Source organism: the organism of the source record quoted next, unplaced genomic scaffold (genome assembly GCF_019419815.1).
Source record: "Pyrus x bretschneideri cultivar Hongxiangsu unplaced genomic scaffold, Pyrus_bretschneideri_v1 Contig14, whole genome shotgun sequence".
In the NCBI taxonomy this organism is placed as follows: Eukaryota; Viridiplantae; Streptophyta; class Magnoliopsida; order Rosales; family Rosaceae; genus Pyrus; species Pyrus x bretschneideri.
Window position 1 is genome coordinate 2,468,154 of NW_025999435.1, and position 24,484 is coordinate 2,492,637.

At 37.4% G+C, this 24,484-nt stretch overlaps 1 protein-coding gene across 1 annotated transcript; it reads right to left on the minus strand.

Moving 5' to 3' along the window:
• Window positions 1-191: 191 nt before the first annotated feature.
• LOC103932062 (mitochondrial import inner membrane translocase subunit PAM16 like 2) lies at window positions 192-4,517 on the minus strand. Its single transcript, XM_009341611.3, is given in 5 exon segments — window positions 192-539; window positions 638-727; window positions 729-772; window positions 2,063-2,150; window positions 4,348-4,517. Coding segments are annotated over 5 exon segments (357 nt in total). The 5' UTR covers window positions 4,351-4,517; the 3' UTR covers window positions 192-407.
• Between the last annotated feature and the right edge of the window lie 19,967 nt (window positions 4,518-24,484).

The window sequence follows — 24,484 nt, forward strand, 5'->3', positions numbered from 1 at the left end:
TTCATATTCATATTCCACAACTAATCAATTTCACATGTGCTTTTTCCATCTTTTTCTCAATCAAAGTAGCCAAAAAATTGCTTTATTATCCAACAAACAGGAACCCTCAACGACAGCTTGGCCACCGCACGATGAAACGAAAAGCTTTGATGGCTTCTTCCTTCAGGCTTCAGCCCTCCGTTGAAGACCACTTTGCAAATCACAACCACTAATTATTTGATTATTTGATCAAACATTATAATCAAGATGTGATGTGAACACAACAACTTCAACAAACTGTGGCATTTCGAAGAAACGCTCGTGTTTATGTGTCGTAGACTCGTAATACAATTTCAATTTTTCGGTTTCAAGCCATCGGACAGACCGCAAGAACACTAATTATACAGTTAAAATAAACCATACTCCTCTCAACTAGGGGTACCCGTACCCTGGCCTTTGTCTCGATATGCAGCCTCTAAACATTCCTTGGCCCTGTGAACTTTTGACTGAAGGTAGAAGGTCCCGTTCTTCGCGTTGTTTTCAAATAGAGTGTCGTATCTCTGCTCGGGTTTAAGAAACATGTTTTAGAAACTCCATTCACAACGAATATATAGGGCCAGAGAGGGTAACCAAAGATGAAAATGTTTGAAATATTTACCTTCAGAACTTCCTCCCAAGTGGTCGTCTCTGAGACATTAAGAATCTGCCTTGCTTCCTGCTCTGTCATGACCTTGCTACTTCTACGGACCTGCGTTCTGTAATGTTTCTTGGGCGACACCAGTCTTTGAGGCATCTGCAAAATACCGCACATGGTTAAACAAGAGCCTGCCTAGACATCTAAAGTTGGTAAAATCTTTACGGGGGTAAGAATAGCAACCAATCAGATCTAAGCTGTGAGACAGATATCTCCAGAAACTATTTTCTATTTAATTATATGCATAACACCACTCTAACCCAGGTCATGACATCAAACAGACAGAAGGAAGGCGCAGAAAACTGACTAAAAAAATACCATAGGACAAATAGCACCCAAATACATCATTGCAAAAGTTGCCTAAACCCACAATTACTAATCACTATCATCTGTTATACATGTACAACAATACCAAGTACAATTTCGTTGGCCAAGTACTTATTTGAGCTGAACCTTGTTTCTCCTTAGGGATGGAGGTCAATCTTGAAAGAGGATTTTATTTGAAGTTCCACCAAACCATTACAAAAGCTTGCCCTCCATTTCTCCCCTACCTCGCGGGAAACTTTACAGCCAACGGATATTGAACTTAAAAAGTATATCCTAAACACAGTTTATAATCAATTACACAAAACCTCCACTTGGATAAGGTGTATATCTTCCACTAATATAGGTTAATCCCATATATTTTTTCATTGCGTGCCCCATTTCACCTTCCTCCTCTATCATTATCTCATGCTCAACCAGAACAAAAAATTGACAAGTGTTGTATTAGTAGAGATTATTGTTTTATGAGGTACAGATTTTGTTAACCTTTTTCTTGGGAAGATCGCAATTAAATTGAAGTCTTAGAAACTGAACATCTCTTCTTCAGTGATTCAATGAAATAATGATTTAAGAACTGGTTATATCTACTTTCTATGCAAAGCAGTGATTATAAACAACTGAGGTAAGTACGTAAAAAAATTACAGATGCTGAGGACAGCACTAGCAAGCACAGGCACATAACTGGGAGCAGATGTGAATGCCAGGTAGGGTTAGAGCATTGGTTTGGAAGTTAATAATGGTACTAGGTCTAAGTGAGACAACATAATCAAATTCCAGAAAAATCAGAAAGCTTTTCATCTACTTGGGCTATAGGGACACTAGACAACCTGACATATACTAAATTTGTAAAATCAAGATAAAGAACTATTTTGGAACCATATTGTTAGATGAGCCAGAACTTTAAACAAAAATGATTACATGAGCCAGACTCCTCCTCAACACTAACCTACCAAAGCAGCATTAAAGAATTATAAAAGGATCAACTACCAAAGCAGCCACATATTATTGCTAGGAAAAAAAACTATGCCTAGAACTGCAGGGATCTCAAGACGAAAGAAGACTTACTTGTAAGTGCCTGACGATATGCTTGAACTAGAGCCCTTGCCACTATACCAGTTCCCATCACAATTAAGTTAGCAAGAATCTTTGCAGCCTGCACAAATGTATGAGGCAAATGGGATAAGCAAGAAGATCTAATGACACAAGAAGTCAAGAGAAATTAAAGTCATTTCCAAAGGCTATGCTTCCTACATTAATGTTATTTCTAAATCACGTTTCCTACCTCACACACGCACACACACACACACAGATGTGTACATTCAATCATGCACACACCAAACTTGAAGAACACAATAAAATGAAATCAATCTGTTATGCTTAACTCTATCTTCCGATGTATAACTGAACTTTTTGTTTCATCTATTCCTATCACGTCACTAAACAATCTTCAAAATGCTTATGAAAAAAAAATAAAATGCATATGAAAGGAACCGGTGACATTTTCACCTCACCTATGCTCATCTATGAAACTATTTTTGCTTGGAAGCTTATAAAGTAAAATAACCAAAATGGGCTTAGATGGCATCCACATAAAATAAACTTTTTTTTTTTTTTCAATAATGAGAACACAGATTTTTAGAACTTCTGAAAATCAACCGTGCATACTACATGACATTGTGAACAAGCTTTCCACTGGGACGCATCAAGATGCGTGAACCAAAAACCACAAAAAACCTTACTAAAATTCAAAAAGCTAAGCTAACATAAAATGAGTTTAAAATATCGGGGTCTTCCAATCTGCATGAATGAGGAAAAAAAAGTATACTCAAAACTCTGAGATCAGTGAAGCAAGTATAGCCCTTTACTCTGAGGTCAGTGAAGCCCACAAAGTATAGCCCTTTCACTTCCACCCCCTAGTGTCTTCAAGAATCCATTTTTTTCACTCCATTTACACTACTAATAGACATCATGCAGCTCATCCACAAGGTTTTGGGTCCACTTTTCCCCTCAAAAAAAAACCAAAACACTTCTCAACAATTAAAAAAATGCATAATTTGGGTAGCTAATGAACTTCAAACAAAATACAAGACAAACCACAACCAAATATTTAAAAAAAGTCATAATCTTGATTCAATAATGGATTTCCGTATTGCAAGTTTTAACTCATGACTTGTTATTAATAGATAGTTCTGGGAAGATCATCAAAACTCATTTATTTTAAGCGATCCATTATTCAAGCGCTATTTTCTGGGAAGACCACAGCCCAACAACCTTTTACTACATTATAATATTCTTTTGTAACTGACCCTTTAACCAATACATCTTAGACTGGTAACCTCGCTAAAAATCTTAAGAATGAATAATGATATTCAAAATACTCAAGTGCAATCAGACAAATAGTTCGCTGTCAGCATTTGCCAAGGTCTTTCCAAATTACTGGAAAATTTCTGAAGGGATTTCACTTAGAAATCAAATGATTATAATTAGAACCATTGCAAAAGAAGTAAAGCCAGTAGCACTTCAACATGGCCTGGAAATAAGAAGAATTATATTTTCCTTATATTTGAAGCTTGACATCTTTCAAGGAAGAAAAGAACCTACACATTTGCATACATTAAACTTCGTCCTTAAACACCATATACATGAATTCTGCTAACAGGTCTCTAACAGACATATAGGTACTGAATTCACTTGTGTACATAAAGTAGAAAATAGAGATCAATTACGTGCATCAAATCGTCCAGTAAACAAAATATGGGAAATGAAACTGAAAATCATAGAACTTTAAATCTTATAACCTTTGAAGGCATGCACACAGTAAGAACATTCAATCATTTCTTCTAATGTCTAATTTGTCGGATAAATATTCGAAAGTACAGCAATATCTTACAAGTGGATAACAAAACAAATACAATTTTTTATCTCAAATTGAACGCAAATACACACAACAGGTTGTCAACATTTTTGCAAATCATATGCAATCATTTCCAAAATTTGAAAATTCTCACAACCAAAAAAAAACCCACCCCAAGAAAAAAAAAAATTCTAAAATGATAAAATCATTTGCTTCCGCCATAAATTCTTTAATTTAAGATTTCACAGTTTAAGAATGAGCAAAACTTGAGTTTTCCATTTTACCCAAAAAAAAAAAAAATTCGGCTTTCCAATGCTGCCACCCATGAGCTACTTCAAGGATTAAATACAAACATACAAGACGTCGATGCGAACAAACATAAGCTTAAATTTCCCCACTTTTCTTCCCTATTGCCCAGTTTTTATCGGCAACCAAACAGAAAATTAACCCAAAAACCATGAAATTAGAAAGAAGAGAAAGGGGAAATGGAGCATACCATAGCTAATTAATACCAAATCGATCACTCTGTATTCTCCTCGCCGTACAAATTAGGGTTTGTAATTTCTTCTTCTTCTTCAGGATTTGGTATTTGTTGTTTTATTGGTATTTGTTTGGTTGATGGATTTGCGCAGCGGAAGCGAAACTCGTCGGGAGGGGTTCCAGTCTTCCAGAGAAAAAGGCTATGTAACGTAGGATTAGGATCTTCTCCGGATCCTTCACTCTGGAATCTGTCCGAAACTCTTAATCCTAGCCGTTCACGAAGATCGTGCGGCTAGTGTCCATTTTAATTTTATTACGCAAAATATATATAGTTGTGATTTTTTTAATAGGTACAGGATCGTTTCCGGATCCCTTTCACCAAATCCATCAAGTCCACCCATCCAGACCCTTGAAATTCGATTAAACATCTACAAACAGGGGGTCTCTTTAAAAGTTATAATAACTTTAGTCGTTATATCAAATTTCAAGGGTTCGGATGGGTGGACTTGATGGACTTGGTGGAAGGGATCCAGAGAGAGGATCCTTTTCCTTTTAATAGGACATTTCTATTTAAATAGTTTGCACCCAATTTTGAACCTCTCGTAGAATGCTTTGATCGTTTTTAAACGTTCTTCTAAAAAATTTCGCCTAGGCCACACTTAAGTGTTAAGTGGCTAGTTACCGTTCTGATTAAATTCTAAACATTTGAAAATTAAGAAGGTTTGCCTAGACAATCTATATGCCCGTCTAGCCCGTTCAGACCAGGCTAAATAGCGACTCTCACTTAGGCATAAAGTAGATAATTTCATTTTGCATTTTATTTTTTCAATAAATTGTAAGAGACTTATTAAATACTATGAACACAAATATATGTTTGTTCACTATATTTTTATTATGTTCTAATATTTTATAATTTTTATGTTATTCTCTTTTATAATTTATGTATTTCAATGCAATTACGTATTTTTAAGTGTAAGCATCTACTTATTTATACGATATACAACAAATTTACTTAAATACACCTAAACTTCGCCTAACCGTTCAGACGCTAGGTCCCAACCCGCTCTTCGTCTAGATTGGCGTCTTTATAACCTTGCTTTTAAAGGCATATTTTCATAACGAAAATGAAAATGGGGAGAATGAGAGGCGTTCATATTTCGGACCCTTTTACTTACTCAAAGAAGTATGAAAAGTACTTGGGGCCTCATAAAAAAAAGGGAAGTGGGTGGGAGAAATTTGAGTAACCAAACATGCTTATAAAATCCACATCGCAATGCCCAGCTTTGAACAAATCACCTTTAGGCCTATAATTAATTAATTTTTTTTTAAATTTGGCCCCAAAAAAAAAAATCAAATATAACAGCTAGTTGATGTCAGTTAGCCGTTGCATTCAATTTTTTGGCCCCGCCTGGGGCTGGCTGACTGGGTTGGGCTAGCCAGTTGGCCTTTTTTTTGTCCAGTGGGGCCCAAGAGCCCTAGCCCTCAATTGGAGACAGTTTTTGAGCTATTTTCGGCCCTCTGGCCGTCTAAACCCTTCAGTTGGAGATGGCCTAAAAGGCCTGTTTGTTGGGTTGGTTAGGATAGATTGTGACCAATTAAAATATAGGGTAAATTGTATAAAACTACCTCAACTATTGGGTCATTAACAGTTTTATACCTCATCTTTAAAAAGTTTCAATGTCATACCTTATCTTTGAATTTATTTTCAGTTGTCTGTCAATTATTCTGTTAAATGCTGCTGTGGATTAAAAAAATTAAAATACAATTATTTAAATATTTTTATAAAAAGGTGGGACCCACCCACCTTTTTCCCTCCCACCCATCTTCCCCCCATACACTTCCTTCCTTCACTCCAGAACCAAACCCCCCCCCCCCCCCGCGCGCTTTCTTCCCCTTTCTCTCTCGGTCTCCCCCCCTCCCCCACCTTCTTCATATCTCCTTCTCGTTCATCAACCATAATTTCATGCGCTCCCTAAAACAATCAAGGGCAAGTGTTATCTTCCCGATCTCCGCCTTTCTTTCTCGGTCTCGGCGTCAACTTGTAAATCTACGTCCAGAGCTCTCTCCCTTTGTCTTCCTTTTTCACATCGTCCGTTTTTTATTATCACACCCAGATTTTCACTAATTGTTGCCGTCGTCCGTCGATTTTTTGATTATTTTGTTGAACGATATGAGGAGGGTGGGAAGGAGGGAGTCGAACGATGGCATGGTGTCTTGCTGGTTTTGGGTTCGGGGAAGACGATGGGCAGCGGCGATGGGGTGGTGAAGGACAGGAGCAGGGAAGAAGGGGGGTGGGGTTTAGGTTTGGTTTTGGGGAAGATAGAGAGAGAAATAGGGAAAGGGCGTGGGGGGTTCTGGAGTGAAGGGAGGAAGGGTAGGGGGGAGACGAGTGGGAAGGAAGAAGGTGTGTGGGTCCCACCTTCTTTTTATAAAAATATTTAAATAATTGTATTTTAATTTTTTTAATATTTAATTTATTTTTTAATAAAAAGTGGACCCCGCCTCAAGGCCACGTTAGCATTTAATAGAATAATTGACAGAAGATATGATATTGCAACAAATTCGAAGATAAGGTATGACATTGCAACTTTTTAAAGATGAGGTATGAAACTGTTAATGACTCAATAGTTGAGGTAGTTTTATGTAATTTACCCTAAAATATACTTAAGTCTAGCCCATTGTTTATTGTGTCAAAGTATGAGATGACAAGATTGGACATGATAAGTTATGAATCCACTAGCCATTTGGCTTGGGGCTTGGGGCTTGGGGCTTGGGGCTTGGGGCTAGCTGGCTGGGTTAGGCCAGCCGGTTGGCCCTTTGGCCCTTTTTTGTCCAGTGGGGCTCATGAGCCATTTGGCCAAGCCCTCAGTTGGAGACAGTTTTCAGGCTATTTTCGGCCCTCTAGACCCTTTAGTTGGAGATGGCCTAAATGGCCTATTTTGTGGGCTGGTTAGGATAGATTGTGACCAATTAAAATATACTTAAGTCTAGTCCATTGTTTATTATGTCATAGTGTGAGATGGACATGATGAATTATGAATTCATTATAGAGTGGGTTATCTAACATATTCTTATATGTGAGTTACAAGTCTTGTCTTACAAGTCTCTACTAATCCAATTCTATCCCTAAGGCCCAACCCTATCCAACTCGCTAAACGGTCCCAACAAGATTCATTTATTTTTTAATTACTATTCAACACCACATATAATCAATCCAAACAAATAAAACAACCATAAATTTAATAATAAGAAAGTCATATTAAGATACATATGTAAAGTCATCCAAGAAAGTACCCAAACAAAGTCCAAATTAAAATGACAACCTAATCAAAGTGAAAATTCTCAAAATTTAACTAGAAAATGTAATAAAGTCAAAATTAAAATGCAACCTCAACAAAACTATAATTCTTAAAAATCCAACTAGAAAAAGATAACAAGCAAATGCAAAAAATCAAACTACATATAAATCATGCTCTCTATGATCGATCTTCAACGAGCGTCCTCACATACTCGAACCTATCCTCACATACTCGAACCTATCCTCACCTTCATCTAGTGTCTTGAACACGCGCACTTTAACCGGATATGTAAACAAGATAAATTAGGTAATCCAATCCACAATAAATACCACATCTTTTTTAGCTCTTCTCCCACAAACTTATGGTTATCATCCTTTGCTACGCTCCTTCAAACCATCAACTAGCTTTAGCACTAGCTCTTCTCCATCATATTCTCAAGTGCACTAGCAATTTGTTTCAGATCATCAAAAATTTTGTTCGGCCTTTCCCTTTTCCTGCTTGCAGTTGCGATCGATGAATCAAATTAAGTTTGAGTTACTACTTTAGTTTGATGACTCCCTTCTAACCCAATGTGAGTCTCAGATGCCTCCACCTCTTCATTATCATCATCATCCATAACCATCTTCGAATGAGCTAAACAGCTTGTTCAAGTTGCACGATCCTGGCCAAATGTATATGGAAACCTTTCAAACCTTGGAAAAGGTCTACCCCTCCATCCATTAGCATCTTTATTTAACTATAATAAATAAAAATAATAATAAATCCAATGGATCTCTACCTCCTTCCTTGTTTGCACGTTTTAATTTTATTTTTAACTTTCTTCCAGATTTTTAGCTTTTCAATTTTATTACTTCTCTTTAATATTAGTTATAATACTAAATCTAAACCCTCTTTGTCAACCAAAAAAGGGTGAAAGACTATTTAACAAAACAAAATTTTGCTATCTTTTGTTTCAGCCTCACCTACATGTGATTTAAAAAAAAAAAAAAAAAGACTAAATATGTGACATCCCGTCCCGGAATTATTGAAACGTACGTGTGAAATTACCATTTTACCCCTAGTTTGTTTTTGTTATGTTTTGGTTGTTTTGTGTGGTGTTGGCCAGAGTTGGACCACACACACACACACCTTGTCCCTATCCCTTTCTCAGTCTCTTTCCCTGTCCCTCTCTCTCTCTCCCGAGTCTCTATCCTTCCTCTTCCTTTTGAAAGTGTACGGACAAACACACAACTACCCTAAAACATCACAGATCGAGGGATCCAAGACCACCATCGTGCTTGTGAGGCTGAGAGGAGTCCAGTGGTGCCATTTTCAGGTAAGAACTTCGACGTTTTCACGTCGAAATCGCCATGTCCGTTTTAGCTACTGTTCATGCAAGATTAATTTAGTGAGTTTTTGGACATTTGAAGCTTATAGTTGTGTTTGTGAGGTTCCCAGGAGCTTGGGAGTGCTTCGTTGGACAAATTGGGACGTCGGGAAAGCTTGGTTCGAAGTTGGCCGAGTTTTGGAGTTTTGGACAGGTATAATCTTGTAGTTTTAGGCCTTAAAACTTGTAGGATCGTATTCTACTAGCTCTAAGGTTGATTTTGGTGCAAGAAACGTGAAAAAAGGTGGAAAAACGAGCGAGTTATGGCGAGTTGCAGGTTTTCCGGCGACGGCGCCGGCGAGGGGGACTGGCCGGAGAAGAAAGGGGAATATTCCGTTGAGTTTAACGGAATATTCCTAACAGACGTTGACGGCGTCAGTTTAGGGTTAACGGAATATTCCGTCAGTTCAACGGAATATTCCTGACGGCGTCACTTGACGCCGTCAGTGTGCCTGGCACGTGGCCGCGCGTGGGGGCGCGTGGGTCCGTGCCTGTTTTGGCGCGTGAGGGCGCGTGGGAGGTCCAAAAATTATTTTAAAAATATGGGTGTGATCGTGAGGTTGTGTAGATCACGTTGGTATATTCATTTGTCCATTTTGAGCAATGTATGAGAAGTTATTTTGAACGGACGGTTATGTGCTTTAAAGTTAACGTTTTTATAGTTAATTTGCATATAGGTGACACGTTTCCCGAGGACGAGCGTGCACACTCGAGGCAGGGGGGCTACGACCCTTCCACATACCAGTGAGTGGGCTTTTGTTTTCCGTATATACCTATATACATATTATTTCCTAGAAATTAGTATAACTGCTTCGTTTTATGCCATTCTTTTTATATGATTGATGGTTATGCATGATTAGTGGCATATACGTTTAATTATATATTCGATTATATTGTCATATATATATATTTGTTGGTGCTGTGGAGGCATAGGTAAGTGCCAGGTAAGCGTTATTTAACGATTGCATTAAATAGTGGTTAGAGATGCTTAGAGAGCTCATAACCTGCACCCCCGGTGTTAGTGCTCCTGCCCAGAGTAGGGCACAGTCCTTCACTTGTCACCTCCCGCACCACACGCTCAGCTTGAATCCAAGTTAGGTGCACAGTCATGTCGTACAGACCACTATCGGTGGTTCCGACTCGTAGGTGACCCGCGATTATTCGCACAGCCTTCACGTGATCGTAGCACTAGAGCGTTCATATGTATTACACCCAGGCCTGTCGTACAGACCACTATAGGTGGTTTCGACTCGTGGGCAGGTTTAGTGATTTAGTGGAGATTTGAGCTCTAGATTCAGCCGTACAGGTCACTTAGGGGACTCCGGCTGCCAGTTTATTATGCTATTGATGTGATTTATACCTGAGCACATGCATGATATTATGAGGTTTTGTGATGGCATACCTGTGAGCATGATTGGCATACCCTTGAGCATGACTTGGCATATCTACGTATATGTGTTTATTTTCTGGGAAGTATACAGGTTTTACGGCGAGGGGTTAGAATGTATTTTATGAATTGGTTTTCAAAGAATTTGTTTTTGCCCACTCACGCTTTTGTTTTGCGCCCCTCCAGGTTCTAGTAGCTTAGCGGGTTTGGTGGTTTTCCCGAAGGATGTCCCGGCATTCTGACAGACACTCACCTACGTAGGGTCACCTTCGGGTGCACTATTGTTGTATCGTTTCTTTTGGACTGCTGTAGGCTTAAAGCTCTGAATTCAGCGTCTTACTTTTGCTAGCACATACTTTATCACATTATATTTGCTAGTTTTAAATTATTCGTACTTTTACATTACTGTTTTTAGCTTCCGCACTGTGCACATGGCTACGTCACTTCCACGTGACGGCCAGCATGCCCTGATCTCGGTTGGGGTGTGTCAAAATATACATTTTAACATCTGTATATTGTTTGCTTATTTATTTACTTTTCTACTTAAGTAGTCTACTAAATATACACTTGTAGCTCAATAAATCGTAAAACCGCTTCTAAATACATTATACAGATTTCCTTAGTGCTTACGAAAAATATTTCTAAAAAAATAAAATTTGCATTTTTTAAGAAAAAACATGGATTAACACACACGGTTTTCAGTCGGTTTTGCAAATTTGTACATAAATCACCGTTCAATATATTTATATTCACCTTTGCCTCACTATGAAGTTTTGAAAATTAAGGTGAGACTTTCCGTTGAGATTCTTGAGTATCGAACACCATTTGACAATGTTATGGGCCTCACCACTATGTTTTTCACTTATTTTTTTAGTTTTCGGCTCAAATATTCTACTAAATATACATTTCTTGCCCAATAAACTGTAAACTACTCCCAAATTCTTTAAAAAATTTAACTTAATGCTCAGGAAAAATATTTTAAGAAAAGAAAAAAATTTTGCGTTTTTTAGGTAAAAACATGGGTGTCAGGCGGAATCGATGCTCGCAAGTGCAAGCAGATGAGACAAACCATGGCACACAAAACAAGGCGGGCTCTGCTCATAGAAAACTAGTCAAGCTTCTGGCAAGAAAAACGAGGCGAGATTCATCGCATAAATCGAGACCAGCCTCGCACATGTCAAGCTGAGTGCACACCAAAACGACAAGGGCTCCGTGGACGTAAAAAAGGGTGGGTTTCTGGCACGCAAAATGATGTAGAAACCTTACATGTAGAATGAGGCGAACCCAGACACATAAGACGAGGTCGGCTGTGCACGCAGGACTAGGCAAACTCCCGAGTGCTCAGAAAACAAGTCAGGCTCCACGCAAAGAAAAATATATTTTAAAAAACATTAATATGGTAGTTTGTTGTAGTGGTAAGAGAAATAAAAGAAAGATGGACAAAAATGCACAAAAATGATGCTTTCTGCCACCCTGGAATTTAAATCTTTCTTGCACTACTTTTCTTTTATTTCTCTTACCATCTTCAAAATATACTTTTCCATACAAAATCTATTATAATTCGTATTTAAACACTTGTTGTAACATCCCACATCACCCAGGGGTATGGATCCTCTATGCCTTGTATGTATATTCTCATCTCTACCTAGCATGAGGCCTTTTGGGAGCTCACTGGCTTCGGGTTCAGTAGAAACTCCAAAGTTAAGCGAGTTTGCGCGAAAGCAATCCAAGGATGGGTGACCCCTTGGGAAGTTGCTCATGAGTTCCCAGAAACAAAATCGTGAGGGAGTGGTCAAGGCCCAAAGCGGACAATATCGTGCTACGGTGGATTCGAGCCTGGGATGTGGTGGGAGCCCGGGCCGTGATGTGACACTTGTGATCAACGATTTAAAACCTAAATTTAAAGATATTTGAACCTTTTTTTTTTTTTTTTTTTTTTTCCTTTTGTTAATTTTTCTTTTATCTAAATCTAATATACATATTAATAGAACCCATTTTGTCAACAAAAAGAGGGTGAAAGACTATTTAACAAAATAAAATTTTGCTATTTTTTGTTTAAGCCTCACTTCCAAGTGATTTAAAAAATAATTAAAAAATATAAACTAAATATACATTTGAACATCTCTATATTGTTTGCTTTTTTTTTTTAACTTTTTGGCTTAAATATTATACTAAATGTACATTTGTTGCTCAATAAATCGTCAATCTGCTTCCAAATACATTATAAAAGTTTCCTTAGTGCTCACGGAAAATATTTTGAGAAAATAAAAAATTTGCATTTGTTTACAAAAAAACGTTTATTAACACTCTCGGTTTTGCAAATTCGTACATAAATCACCGTTCAATCTATTTATTTTCACCTTCGCCTCATTGTGAAGTTTTGGAAATCATGGTGGGACTTTCTGTCGAGATTCTTGAGTGTCGAACCCCATTTGACAATGTTTCTGGCCTCACTATTATGTTTTTCACTTATTTTTTTAGTTTTTAGCTCAAATATTCTACAAAATATAGATTTGTTGCTCAATAAATTGTAAAATTGCTTCCAAATTCCTTAAAAAGTTCAACTTAATGCTTAGAAAAAATATTTTGGGAAAATAAAGAAATTTTGCATTTTTGTGAAAAAACATGAGTGTTAGGCGGGTTCGACACAAGCAAAACGTGGCGGCTCACGCAAAATGAGGCAAACCATGACATGTAAAACAAGGCATGATCTATTAATTGCAAGTAGGTTGGGCCTCTAGCATGCAAAACTAGGTAAGCTTAATGCACGAAAAAGGAGGTGGGATACGTCGCACAAATCGAGGCTAGGTCAACCCTACACATGGAAGATGAGGCTAGCTTCCTGCACATCAAAACGACGCGGGCGCCTTGGACACAGAAAGGGGCGGGCTTCTGGCATGCAAAACGATGCGAACACCACACATGGCACACCCCGACTCGGAAAGTCCACTTAGACTCCTAATCGAGTTGTGTTGGCCGACACCTAGAGGGTGATGAAGCCATAAAGTGTAGTGTAGTGGAAAAAGAATGTGGATAAATTTAAACTTAAAAATGCCTAAACAAAAGAGTGCGCGAGTGAGCGAATTTGCACTCATTTCACACGTGATGGTAGAGCATAAGAACAATATAGTAATTAGGGTGAGGGTTATAACACTAAAGATACCCATCTACTGAGATTTGCCAAAATCCTCATTTACACGTAAGCACAACTACTAAACCTGGAGGGGCAAAAAACAAAGTTGAGTGGGTCAGTAAAACAACGTTTTGTAAAAACCTTTATTTTCGAATATACTAACCACTCGCTGTAAAACAAGTATAGTTTCCTTAAAACATACTACGTAAGTATGTAAACAATAATACAACAACATTATAACCAGAAATATGCCAAGTTATGATATATCAATGCCACAATAATAAAATCATGTGATAATCAAGTATAGCTAAGCGCTCATCTAAGCTGATATACGAGTTCGAATAGATAATTTCTGATACGAACAAGACTGGGTGTAATCAATACGCTCTAGTACTATAATCACGTGAAGGCTGGTGCAGAAGCATGATCACATGCTGGTGCAGAAGCATAATCACATACAAGTCGGATTGCCTAATGCAATCTGCCTGACAAGACTGGCACCTAACTTGGATCCAAGGCGAGCGAACTGTGTGATGTGAACATACATGTGAAGGATTGGCCCTGGCCCCGGGGATAGTACTAACATTGGTGCAACAAGATGAGTATGTACAGATATGTATGAATGTCATGACAGTAATATCCCAACCATATAGCAACATTTATCACAATTAATATCCCAATAACGAATGCTTGGCAATATAAGTGTGAAAGTGAAGTAACCACGCATTTAGGAAAACTATAAATATTTATAGGTATAAAATAAACTGCCCATTCACCTGGTGTCCGCGCTATAACTCCCTAGCACGAATATCAAGGCATCACGAACAATCGTCGCCTAGAACAATTATCAAAACACAACTCAGGATTCTTATCGATAGAACACACAACTCACGTAAAACACATCCCTAAGGATGTTCTAGAATGATTTGAAACCCATTGACCAAAAGTCAACCGTCAGTCAAAGGTCGACGGTAGGGTCCACAATCCTATGTAATTCGATCCAGAAGATCTGTACCTCGGATTTCTGATCCATAAGTTCCTACGGTCCTTAAATATTACGTACTATAAGGTATGAAGGTTTGGTGACGATCCAATAGTCGGATCATCAATTCATGCAAGGACCCCGTGAAAGCCAACTAGGTAGTCAACTGCGAGATTACATTAAAACATCGTAATTTCACTAAACGGATGTCAAATATGGAATCGAGGCTTCAAAATTAGCCTAAGATGGTCAGGTGGGGTAACGGCCCACATATCGCCAAACGCACCACCGCGCGTGGTGGCCGGCCGCCATGGTTCGCCAGAAAATTTTACTATTTCTAAAAATTCTCAAATTTCACAGAAATGAAGATCTCAAAGAGAAGAATAACTTTTATACCTGCCACGAAGTCCAAAAGTGGACGAAAGATGGTCAATTTTGCCCACAAAGCTGATGGGTGCCTAAAGCTTCCCAGCGTCGATTCGTTGTTTATAGTGGTCCAACGGGGTCAAGGTTGATCAAGATTTTCTCCTGGGATGACGGGCTACAAAGCCCAAGTGGTGGCATCGCCCATTGCTTTGCCGATTCGCCGGAAAATTGAAAAGAGTGGTCGGAGTACTATTGATTTTCGTCGACTTTCGTGGCCTCAAACCGCTATATACCGTGGTTTATCAAGGTGGTTATTGGGTGGGTTTTGTAGAGGGGAATGAGGGCTTCAAGATGGTGGTGGTGGCGAAAAAAAAATCCACTGGAGTTGGCCGGAATCGACATTGGAAAATGGGAGTTCGTGGAGGTGTGGGTCGACGGGAAGGAGAAGCTGGGAGCTTCTCTCCCTCTTCCTGATTGGCCCATTTTTTTTCCACTTTTCTGATTGGTTCTCAAAAGAAATAATATGATTGGTCAGTCTTCCCACAAGGTGGGAGTTTAATTTAATTTAAAACTTAACTTTAAATAACCAATTTCAAACATCTGTAACTATACCATTAGAATCCGGACTGACAAATGGCTTTCGCCTATGCGTTCGTACCAACGAGTACTACGAGGGTACGCTAAAAGAATAAGTTCTACGTTTCTCTAGACGATGGTCAATGGAAGTCAAGGTCCTTGCCTTTAGGGCATTTTCATAAATTCATGCTTTTAGATTAATAAAAACTTAAAATTAAGGACGGGTTGTCACAACACATACATAAGGAGGCAAACCGAAGCATACAAGACGAGGCGGGCTCCACGCACGCAGAATGAGGCGAACTCCTGGGTGCTCAGAAAACAAGTCTAGCTCCACACATAGAACAATGTAGTTTGTAGAACATGAATATGATAGTTTGTTGTAGCGGTAAGAGAAATAAAAGGAAGATTAACAAAAATGATCCAAATTCCTGGGTGGCAGAAAGTCCAAGTCACATGTGACTTTCTGCTTGTTGCTCAATAAATCGTCAATCCACTTCCAAATACATTATAAAGATTTTCTTAGTACTTATGGAAAATATTTTGAGAAAATAAAAAATTTGCATTTTTTACAAAAAACGTGAATTAAAACTCACGGCCTTTAGTCGGTTCTGCAAATTCGTACATAAATTACCGTTTTAATCTATTTATTTTCACCTTCGCCTCACTGTGAAGTTTTGGAAATTAAGGTGAGACTTTCGTTGGGGTTCTTGAGTGTCGAACCTCATTTGACAATATTCTGGGCCTCACTACTACGACTTTCACCTTTTTTTTTTTAGTTTTCGGCTCAAATATTCTACTAAATATACAGTTATTGCTCAATAAACTGTAAACCTGCTTCCAAATTCCTTAACAAGTTTAACTTCAAGCTGATGAAAAATGTTTTGCGAAAATAAAAAAAATATTTGCATTTTGTGAGGAAAAAACATAGGTGTTAAGCAGGCTCAATGCACGAAAAAATGAGGTGGCACACACAGAACGAGGCAAACTATGGCAAGCAAAATAAGGTAGGCTCCGCTCACAGAAAACTGGTCGGGCTTATAGCACGCAAAATGAGGCAAGCTCTGTACATGGAAAACGAGGTTGGCTCCATGCACACCAAAACGACGCGAGTTCCGTGGATGCAAAAAAGGATGGGCTTCTAGCACGCAAAACGATGTGGACACCTCACATAAGACAAGGCGGGCCGCGCATGTAAAATGAGACGAACTCTTGGGTGCTAAAAAAATGAGTCTTGCTCCATGCACAGAAAAATATATTTTGCATGGTAGTTTGTTGTAGTGGTAAGAGAAATAAAAGAAGGAAGAACAAAAATGATCCAAATTCCTTGGGTGGCAGAAAGCTTGTTGCTCAATAAATTCTCAATTCACTTCCAAATGCATTATAAAGATTTCCTTAGTGCTCACGGAAAATATTTTGAGAAAATAAAAAATTTGCATTTTTTACAAAAAACGTGGATTAACACTCACGACTTTTAGTTTGTTTTGCAAATTCGTACATAAATCACAGTTCAATCTATTTATTTTCACCTTCGCCTCACTGTGAAGTTTTGGAAATTAAGGTGAGACTTTCGTTGAGGTTCTTGAGTGTCGAACCCCATTTGACAATATTCTGGGCCTCACTACTACGACTTTCACCTTTTTTTTAGCTTTCAACTCAAATATTCTACTAAATATACATTTGTTGCTCAATAAACTGTAAAACTGTTTCCAAATTCCTTAACAAGTTTAACTTAATGCTTAGGAAAAATATTTTATGAAAATAAAAAAAAATTGCATTTTTGTAAAAAAAACATGAGTGTTAGGCGAGCTCGACGCATGCAAAAACGAGGTGGCACATGCAGAACGAGGTGAACGATGGCAAGCGAAACAAGGCGGGGTCTGCTCATGGAAAACCGGTTGGGCTTATGGCATGCAAAATGACACGAACTCCGCAAACAGAAAACAAGGCTGGCTCCATGCTTGCCAAAGCGATGCATGCTCCGTGGACTAAAAAGGGGGTGGGCTTCTGGCATGCAAAATGATGCATACATCTCACATGCAGAACGAGGCGAACCTAGACACACAAGACGAGGCGGGCTGTGAATGTAGAACGAGGCGAACTCCCAGGTGCTTAGAAAATGAGTTAGGCTCCATGCACAGAAAAATATATTTTGAAAAACATTAATATGGTAGTTTATTGTAGTGGTAAGAGAAATAAAGGAAAGATGAACAAAATTGTACAAAAGTGATCCAAACTCATGGGGTGGCAAAAAGTCATGCGCCGCTTCCGGAATTTGAATCATTTTTGTACATTTTTCTTTTATTTCTCTTACCATCTTCAAAATACACTTTTCTGTACAAAATCTATTATAATTCGTATTTAAACACTTGTGATCAATGATTTAAAACCTAAATTTAAAGATATTTGAACATTTTTTTTTCCTTTGGTTAATTTTCTTTTATCTAAATCTAATCTACATATTAATAAAACCCTATTTATCAACCAAAAAAGGGTGAAAGACTATTTAACAAAACAAAATTTTGCTATTTTTTGTTTTAGCCTCACCTACAAGTGATTTAAAAAACAATTAAAGAATATAAACTAAATATACATTTGAACATCTATATATTGTTAACTTATTTTTTAACTTTTTGGCTTATATATTCTATTAAATATAAATTTGTTGCTCAATAAATTGTCAATCTGCTTCCAAATACATTATAAAGATTTCCTTAGTGTTCAAGGAAAAAATTTCGAGAAAATAAAAAGTTTAATTTTTTTGCAAAAAACGTGTATCAACAATCTTGGTTTTGCAAATTCTTACATAAATCATCATTCAATCTATTTATTTCCACCTTCGCCTCATTGTTAAGTTTTGGAAATCAAGGTGGGACTTTCCGTTGAGACTCTTGAGTGTCGAACCCCATTTGAAAATGTTCTAGGCCTCACTATTATGTTTTTCACTTTTTTTTTTTTTTTAGTTTTCGGCTCAAATATTCTACCAAATATATATTTGTTGCTCAATAAATTGTAAAATTGCTTCCAAATTCTTAAAAAGTTTAACTTAATACTCAGGAAAAATATTTTGAGAAAATAAAGAAATTTTGCATTTTTGTGAAAAAACATGAGTGTTAGGAGGGCTCGACACATGCAAAATGTGGCGGCGCATGTAGAACGAGGCAAATCATAACACGTAAAACAAGGTAGGCTCTGCTCATTGAAAATAGGTCGAGCCTCTGGCACGTAAAACTAGGCTAGCTTAATGCACGAAAAATGAGACGAGATACGTTGCACAAATCAAGGCCAGCCCCGTGCACGAAAAATGAGGCTAGCTCCATGCAAATCAAAACGACGCGAATGCCATAGACACAAGAAGGGGGGGCTTCTGGCATGCGAATTGAAGTAGACACACCACATGCAGAATGAGACGAATGCAAGCACATAAGACGAGGCGGGCTCCGTGCATGCAGAACGAGACAAACTGCCGAGTGCTCAGAAAACGAGTCAGACTCCATGCACAGAACAATATATTTTGAAGAACTTGAATATGATAGTTTGTTGTCGTGGTAAGAGAAATAAAAGAAAGATTAACAAAAATGTACAAAACTGATCCAAATTCCTGGGGTGGCAGAAAGGCACACGTGACGTTTTGGCTACCATAAAGTCATTCGTGATTTTTTGCCACCCACGGAATTTGAATCATTTTTTTATTTTTTGGCCTTCTTTTAATTTTTCTTTTAACTACATCTAAGCTATATATTAATAGAACCATCATTGTCAACTAAAAGAGGGTGAAAGACTGTTTAACAAAACAAAATTTTGCTATTTTTTGTTTAAGCCTCACCTACAAGTGAGTTAAAAAAACAATTAAAAAATATAAACTAAACATACATTTTAATGTCTCAATATTGTTCACTTATTTTTAAACTTTTTGGCTTAAATATTCTACTAAATATACACTCGTTGCTCAATAAATCGTCAACCTGCTTGCAAATATATTATCAAGATTTTATTAGTGCTCACGGAAAATATTTCGAGAGAAAAAAATTTGCATTTTTTTACAAAAACGTGGATTAACTCATGGCTTTTAGTCGGTTTTGCAAATTTGTACATAAATCACATTTCATTCTATTTATTTTCATCTTCGCCTCACTATGAAATTTTGAAAATTAAGGTGAGACTTTCCGTTGAGATTCTTGAGTGTCAAACCCCATTTGACAATGTTTTGGGCCTCACTACTATGTTTTTCACTTATTTTTTAGTTTTCGGCTCAAATATTCTACTAAATATACATTTGTTGCTTAATAAACTGTAAAGCTGCTTCCCAATTCCTTAAACTTAATGCTCAGGAAAAATATTTTACGAAAAAAATTGCATTTTTTTGAAAAAAAACATGGTTGTTAGGCGGGCCTGACGCACGCAAAAATGAGGCAGCTCACGTAGAACGAGGTAAACTATGGCACGCTAAACAATGCAGGCTCCACTCATTTTTTTTATAAAAATAGGGATTAATTATGGAGCCCACACCACATCGTATTTTATCGATCTGAACCGTCTATTTTTCAAATTGCACCTACTCTTGCAAAGTATTAGCCAAATCGAAAATATTTTAGACATCTAATTGGTTTAAAAAAAAGTTAACGAATATTTTTTTTTATATAAAAAACAATGAAATTTTATCTTGATAATTAAATAGAAAAATAGTTTCAGATTGAATTGAATTTTTGCAAGGATGATTTGTGAATCAAGATTTACAATAGAGACGGTTTAGATCGTTGAAGTTCGATATAGATTGGGCCCCACACCTAATCCCTAATTTTTGAAAAAAACAAAAATGGAAATCCTTTTGCATAAAAGGCCTATATATATATATATATATATATATATATATATATATTGCATGCAAACTTGTTTAAAAAAATACACGGAATTATTCAAATCAAAGAACTAAAAGCTTTAGTGTCATCCAAACCTCTCCATGGAAAGAAGACTTTTGCTCTAACAATGTATGCAAGAAAAGAACTTGTAACTATGATCTAAAAATTAGTTACTGACTTAAGCATTAAAAGTTGAATCAATTAGGTCTCCGGTAACACAATTTGAGCTCAATATGAATTAATTGTTAGTGAGTGCCAATGATATCAAGTTAATTATCAACATCCACTCTTCTAAAAATCACCGTTTGGCGCATCCAAGCGCTAGCTGGCTGGCCAACGCCCGATAATTCTTAAGCGTTTGAAAATTACGAAATGGCACCTAGACCTGCCTAAGCGTCCGCTTGGGAACCCGCCTAAATCGTGGCTCTCACTTAAATAGAAAATATATAACTTTCATTTTAAATTTTATTTTTCAATAAATTACAAGAGACTTGTTAAATACTTGGATTAATACTCATTATATGCTTGTTTCTCATGTTTTTAATATGTTCTAATACTTTATAATTTATATATCATTTTATTTTACAATTTATGTATATCAATACAATTGTGTATTTTTTAAATATAAGACATTTATCTATATATTATATAGTAAATTTAATTAAAATTAAAAAAAGAACCTATGCCTCACTTAGATGCCCAGACGCTAAACTCCCACCCTGCTGGCCGACTAAGAAAGTACATGCAATCCCACCTTGACCTATGAAAGATGCTATTTGGATAAAACAAAGTACGAAAAGCCATTTGAAATTGCGAAATGAGGGAAAATATGAAGGTGGGGAATGCAACATTTGATTTATGAGATTGTGATGCAAATGAATGGAGCAGGTGGTGACGAGTGGACTTTCTAGCTGTAATTACTGATCTCAATTCACCTACTCTTCTCATGGTCGGACGCACGTTATGACAAGGGTGGTGAAGTTGCCCATCCTGCCACCTGTAAAATCCCTTCAGCGAAGCCCATTTTACCATCCAGAGTGGCTGAAGTCGCCTTGTGAGGAAGGGCAAAAGCAGAGCAGCACTGGCTGCTAGGTTAGGCGGAGGAAGAAGCAACTTTTTAAAGGTTTTTTTAGCCAAAATGGTCTCTGAAATTGAAAATCAATAGAAATTGTCCCTGAGATTGTCCATCATCCATTATTTTGGTCATTTTGTTAAAAACTCCGTTAATGTCCCTGAGCTCTTGGCCAAAAGTTTGGGCAATTTTCAAAGTTTCGTAACTCAATCGTTTCTTAACCACATTCGACCCATAATATATCAAAATAAAGATAGAAAAGTGTAGAACAAGGTTATACCTATTTGGAAGCCCAATGGTTGACAGAGATTGCCAGAAAATAGCCTGAAAGGTGACTGGCCTGCAGCAAAACTAGAAAACTCGTCAAAAACTGAGTAAAATTTAAGCGTTAATAACTTCTTCAATACTCAATGAAATCGAGTGATTCAAAAATGAAAATCATACTTATTGATGAGAAAAAGAGAATGATACCTTTTTAGACGGCTAAATCGCTGTGGTTTGGCCGGCAAATGACTCGAAATTGGCTGTCTTGGTTTCGAGTTAGCCACTTTCGAGTCATTTTTCGTCCAAAACATGGTGATTTAGCTGTCAACAAAGGTACCATTCTCTTTGTCTCATTGAGAAGAATGATTTTTGTTTTTGAATCACTCGATTTCGTTGAGTATTGAAGAAGTTATGAACGTTTAAAGTTTACCCAGTTTCTGGCGAGTTCCCGCGGACCAGTCACCTTTCAGGCTATTTTCCGGCAATCTCCAGCAACCATTGGGTTTCCAAATAGGTATAATCTTGTTCTACACTTTCCTATCTTCATTTTGATATATTATGGATCGAATTTGGTTTAGAAACGATTGAGTTACGAGGCTTTGAAAATTGCCCAAACTTCCGATCAAGCGCTCTGGGACACTTAACGGAGTTTTTAACGGAATGACCAAAATAATGGATGGTGGACAATCTCATGGACCATTTATTTTTATTTTCAATATTAGGGATAAAAATGATGTGTTATGCAAATCTCAGAGACTATTTTGGCTAAAAAGCCTTTTTTAAAACAAATCTTAGACCCAAAGGAAGTCATTTAGGCCATCTTCAACCGAAGGTTGGCCAGAGGGATTGTTTTAACCCTTTAGCCATCCAAGAAACAGTACATGACCATATTTGCCTCCATCTCTAACCGATGGCCAAAGGGCCGTAGGGCTCATTTTAGCCCTGTCACAAAAAACCGTCTCCAACCGAAAGCCAAAGGACCATAGGGCCAAATATAATTTATTATTTAAAAACTACAACTTAAATTTAAATCCAACGACTAAGTGGCATCAGCTAGCCGTTGGATTTGAATTTTTTTTGCTATAAATAGGGTGGATATTGGGCTATAATTCACACAGCTTTAATTCAATCTATTTGAATTCAATCTCTTTCAATTCAAGTTTGCAATGAATTCCAACTTTGGATCCTCTTCGGATTCCAACTGGGGGTCATCATCCAATTCCAAATTAGAAGAAAAATGGGTGCAAATGAGACGAGAAGATGAGGAGTCTGATGAACAAGTTCAAGTAAGGTGCAACAAACAAAACAGAGTAACAGCCATGGTGTGTTAGCCAACTGAGGAACAACCTCAATAGGGTGGCTCTGTTGCTGGTCGCTCTTACAAACCACGAAACAGAGTGATGACACATGCTAATCTAATGAACAACTACTTCAACCCCAACTCGGTGTACACAGAAGAGGATTTCAGACTTCGCTTCCGGATGAGGCGTCATGTCTTCGAGTGTTTACTTCTTGATGTCCAGCAGGTCAATCCATACTTTCGACAAAAACGGGACAGAACAGGCCGCCTTGGTTTTTCACCTCATCAGAAGGTTACTGTTGCACTCTGAATGATGGCTTATAGCTCCCCAACTAATTCGATGGATGAAACCTATGGTATGTCTAAGTCTACATGCCTTGATACTCTTGAACAATTCTGTGACATTATTATTCAGGTTTACAAAGACTAGTACCTCCGCGAGCCAAATCAAGAAGATCTGAATCGACTCCTTCACAAAGCTGAAGACCGTGGGTTTCCGAGCATGATAGGGCCATTAGATTGCATGCATTGGGATTGGAAGAATTGTCCCACCGAATGGCAAAGAGGCTTCTGCGAAAGGTCAAGAAAGCCAACTGTTGTGTTAGAGGCGGTTGCCTCATATGACACATGGATCTGGCATGCTTTCTTTGGAGTCTTTGGATCCCAAAATGACATTACAGTTCTTGGGCGTTCACCTCTCTTCAATCGCCTGACGGAAGGTAAAGCACCTCAACTTGACTACTACATCAACGACCATTAATACAATATAAGGTATTACTTGGCAAATGACATCTACCCAAAGTGGGTGACACTTGTCCAAGCAATCCCAAACCTTAGGAATGACGCAGAAAAGTTGTTTACCTTACACCAAGAGGCATACCGAAAAGATGTTGAGAAAGCTTTCGGTATTCTACAAGCACGGTGGAAGATCATCAGTGAACCGACAAGAGGATAGAGTCGAGAAAATTTGGACTCCATCATGATGTCTTGCAGCATATTACACAATATGATAGTGGAGGATGAGCGAGATGGGTATTTTGATGGAGAGTTCGATGATGACTCAAAAAGGCTCGTGCAAAAATATATGATGGGCCTAATTTGCCTTTCAATCCAAGAACTGGTAATATCTCTATAAATGAGTACATGAGGCGCTATAGAATGATACGTTCCCCTCCCACAAACAAGTACCTACAACAAGATCTTGGTGTACATCTTTAGGCCAAAAATAGCATGGAGTAGGCGTTTAAGTTTTATGTTGTATAATTTTTAGGCTGGTTAATGTTATTTAATGTTGTTTCATGTTACTTAATTTAATTTAATGTTGTATAATGGCTTAAGAAGTTATAGGAAAAAAATAGAATTTTAAAAATATATGAAACAAATTTTGTAAAATAGAAGTTATAGAAAAAAAAATAGAATTTTAAAAAATATGAAACATAGAAGTTATGGGAAAAAAAAAATAATTTAGAAAAAATATAAAACAAATTTTGTAAAATAGAAGTTATAGGAAAAAAAATAGAATTTAAAAAAAATATGAAACATAGAAGTT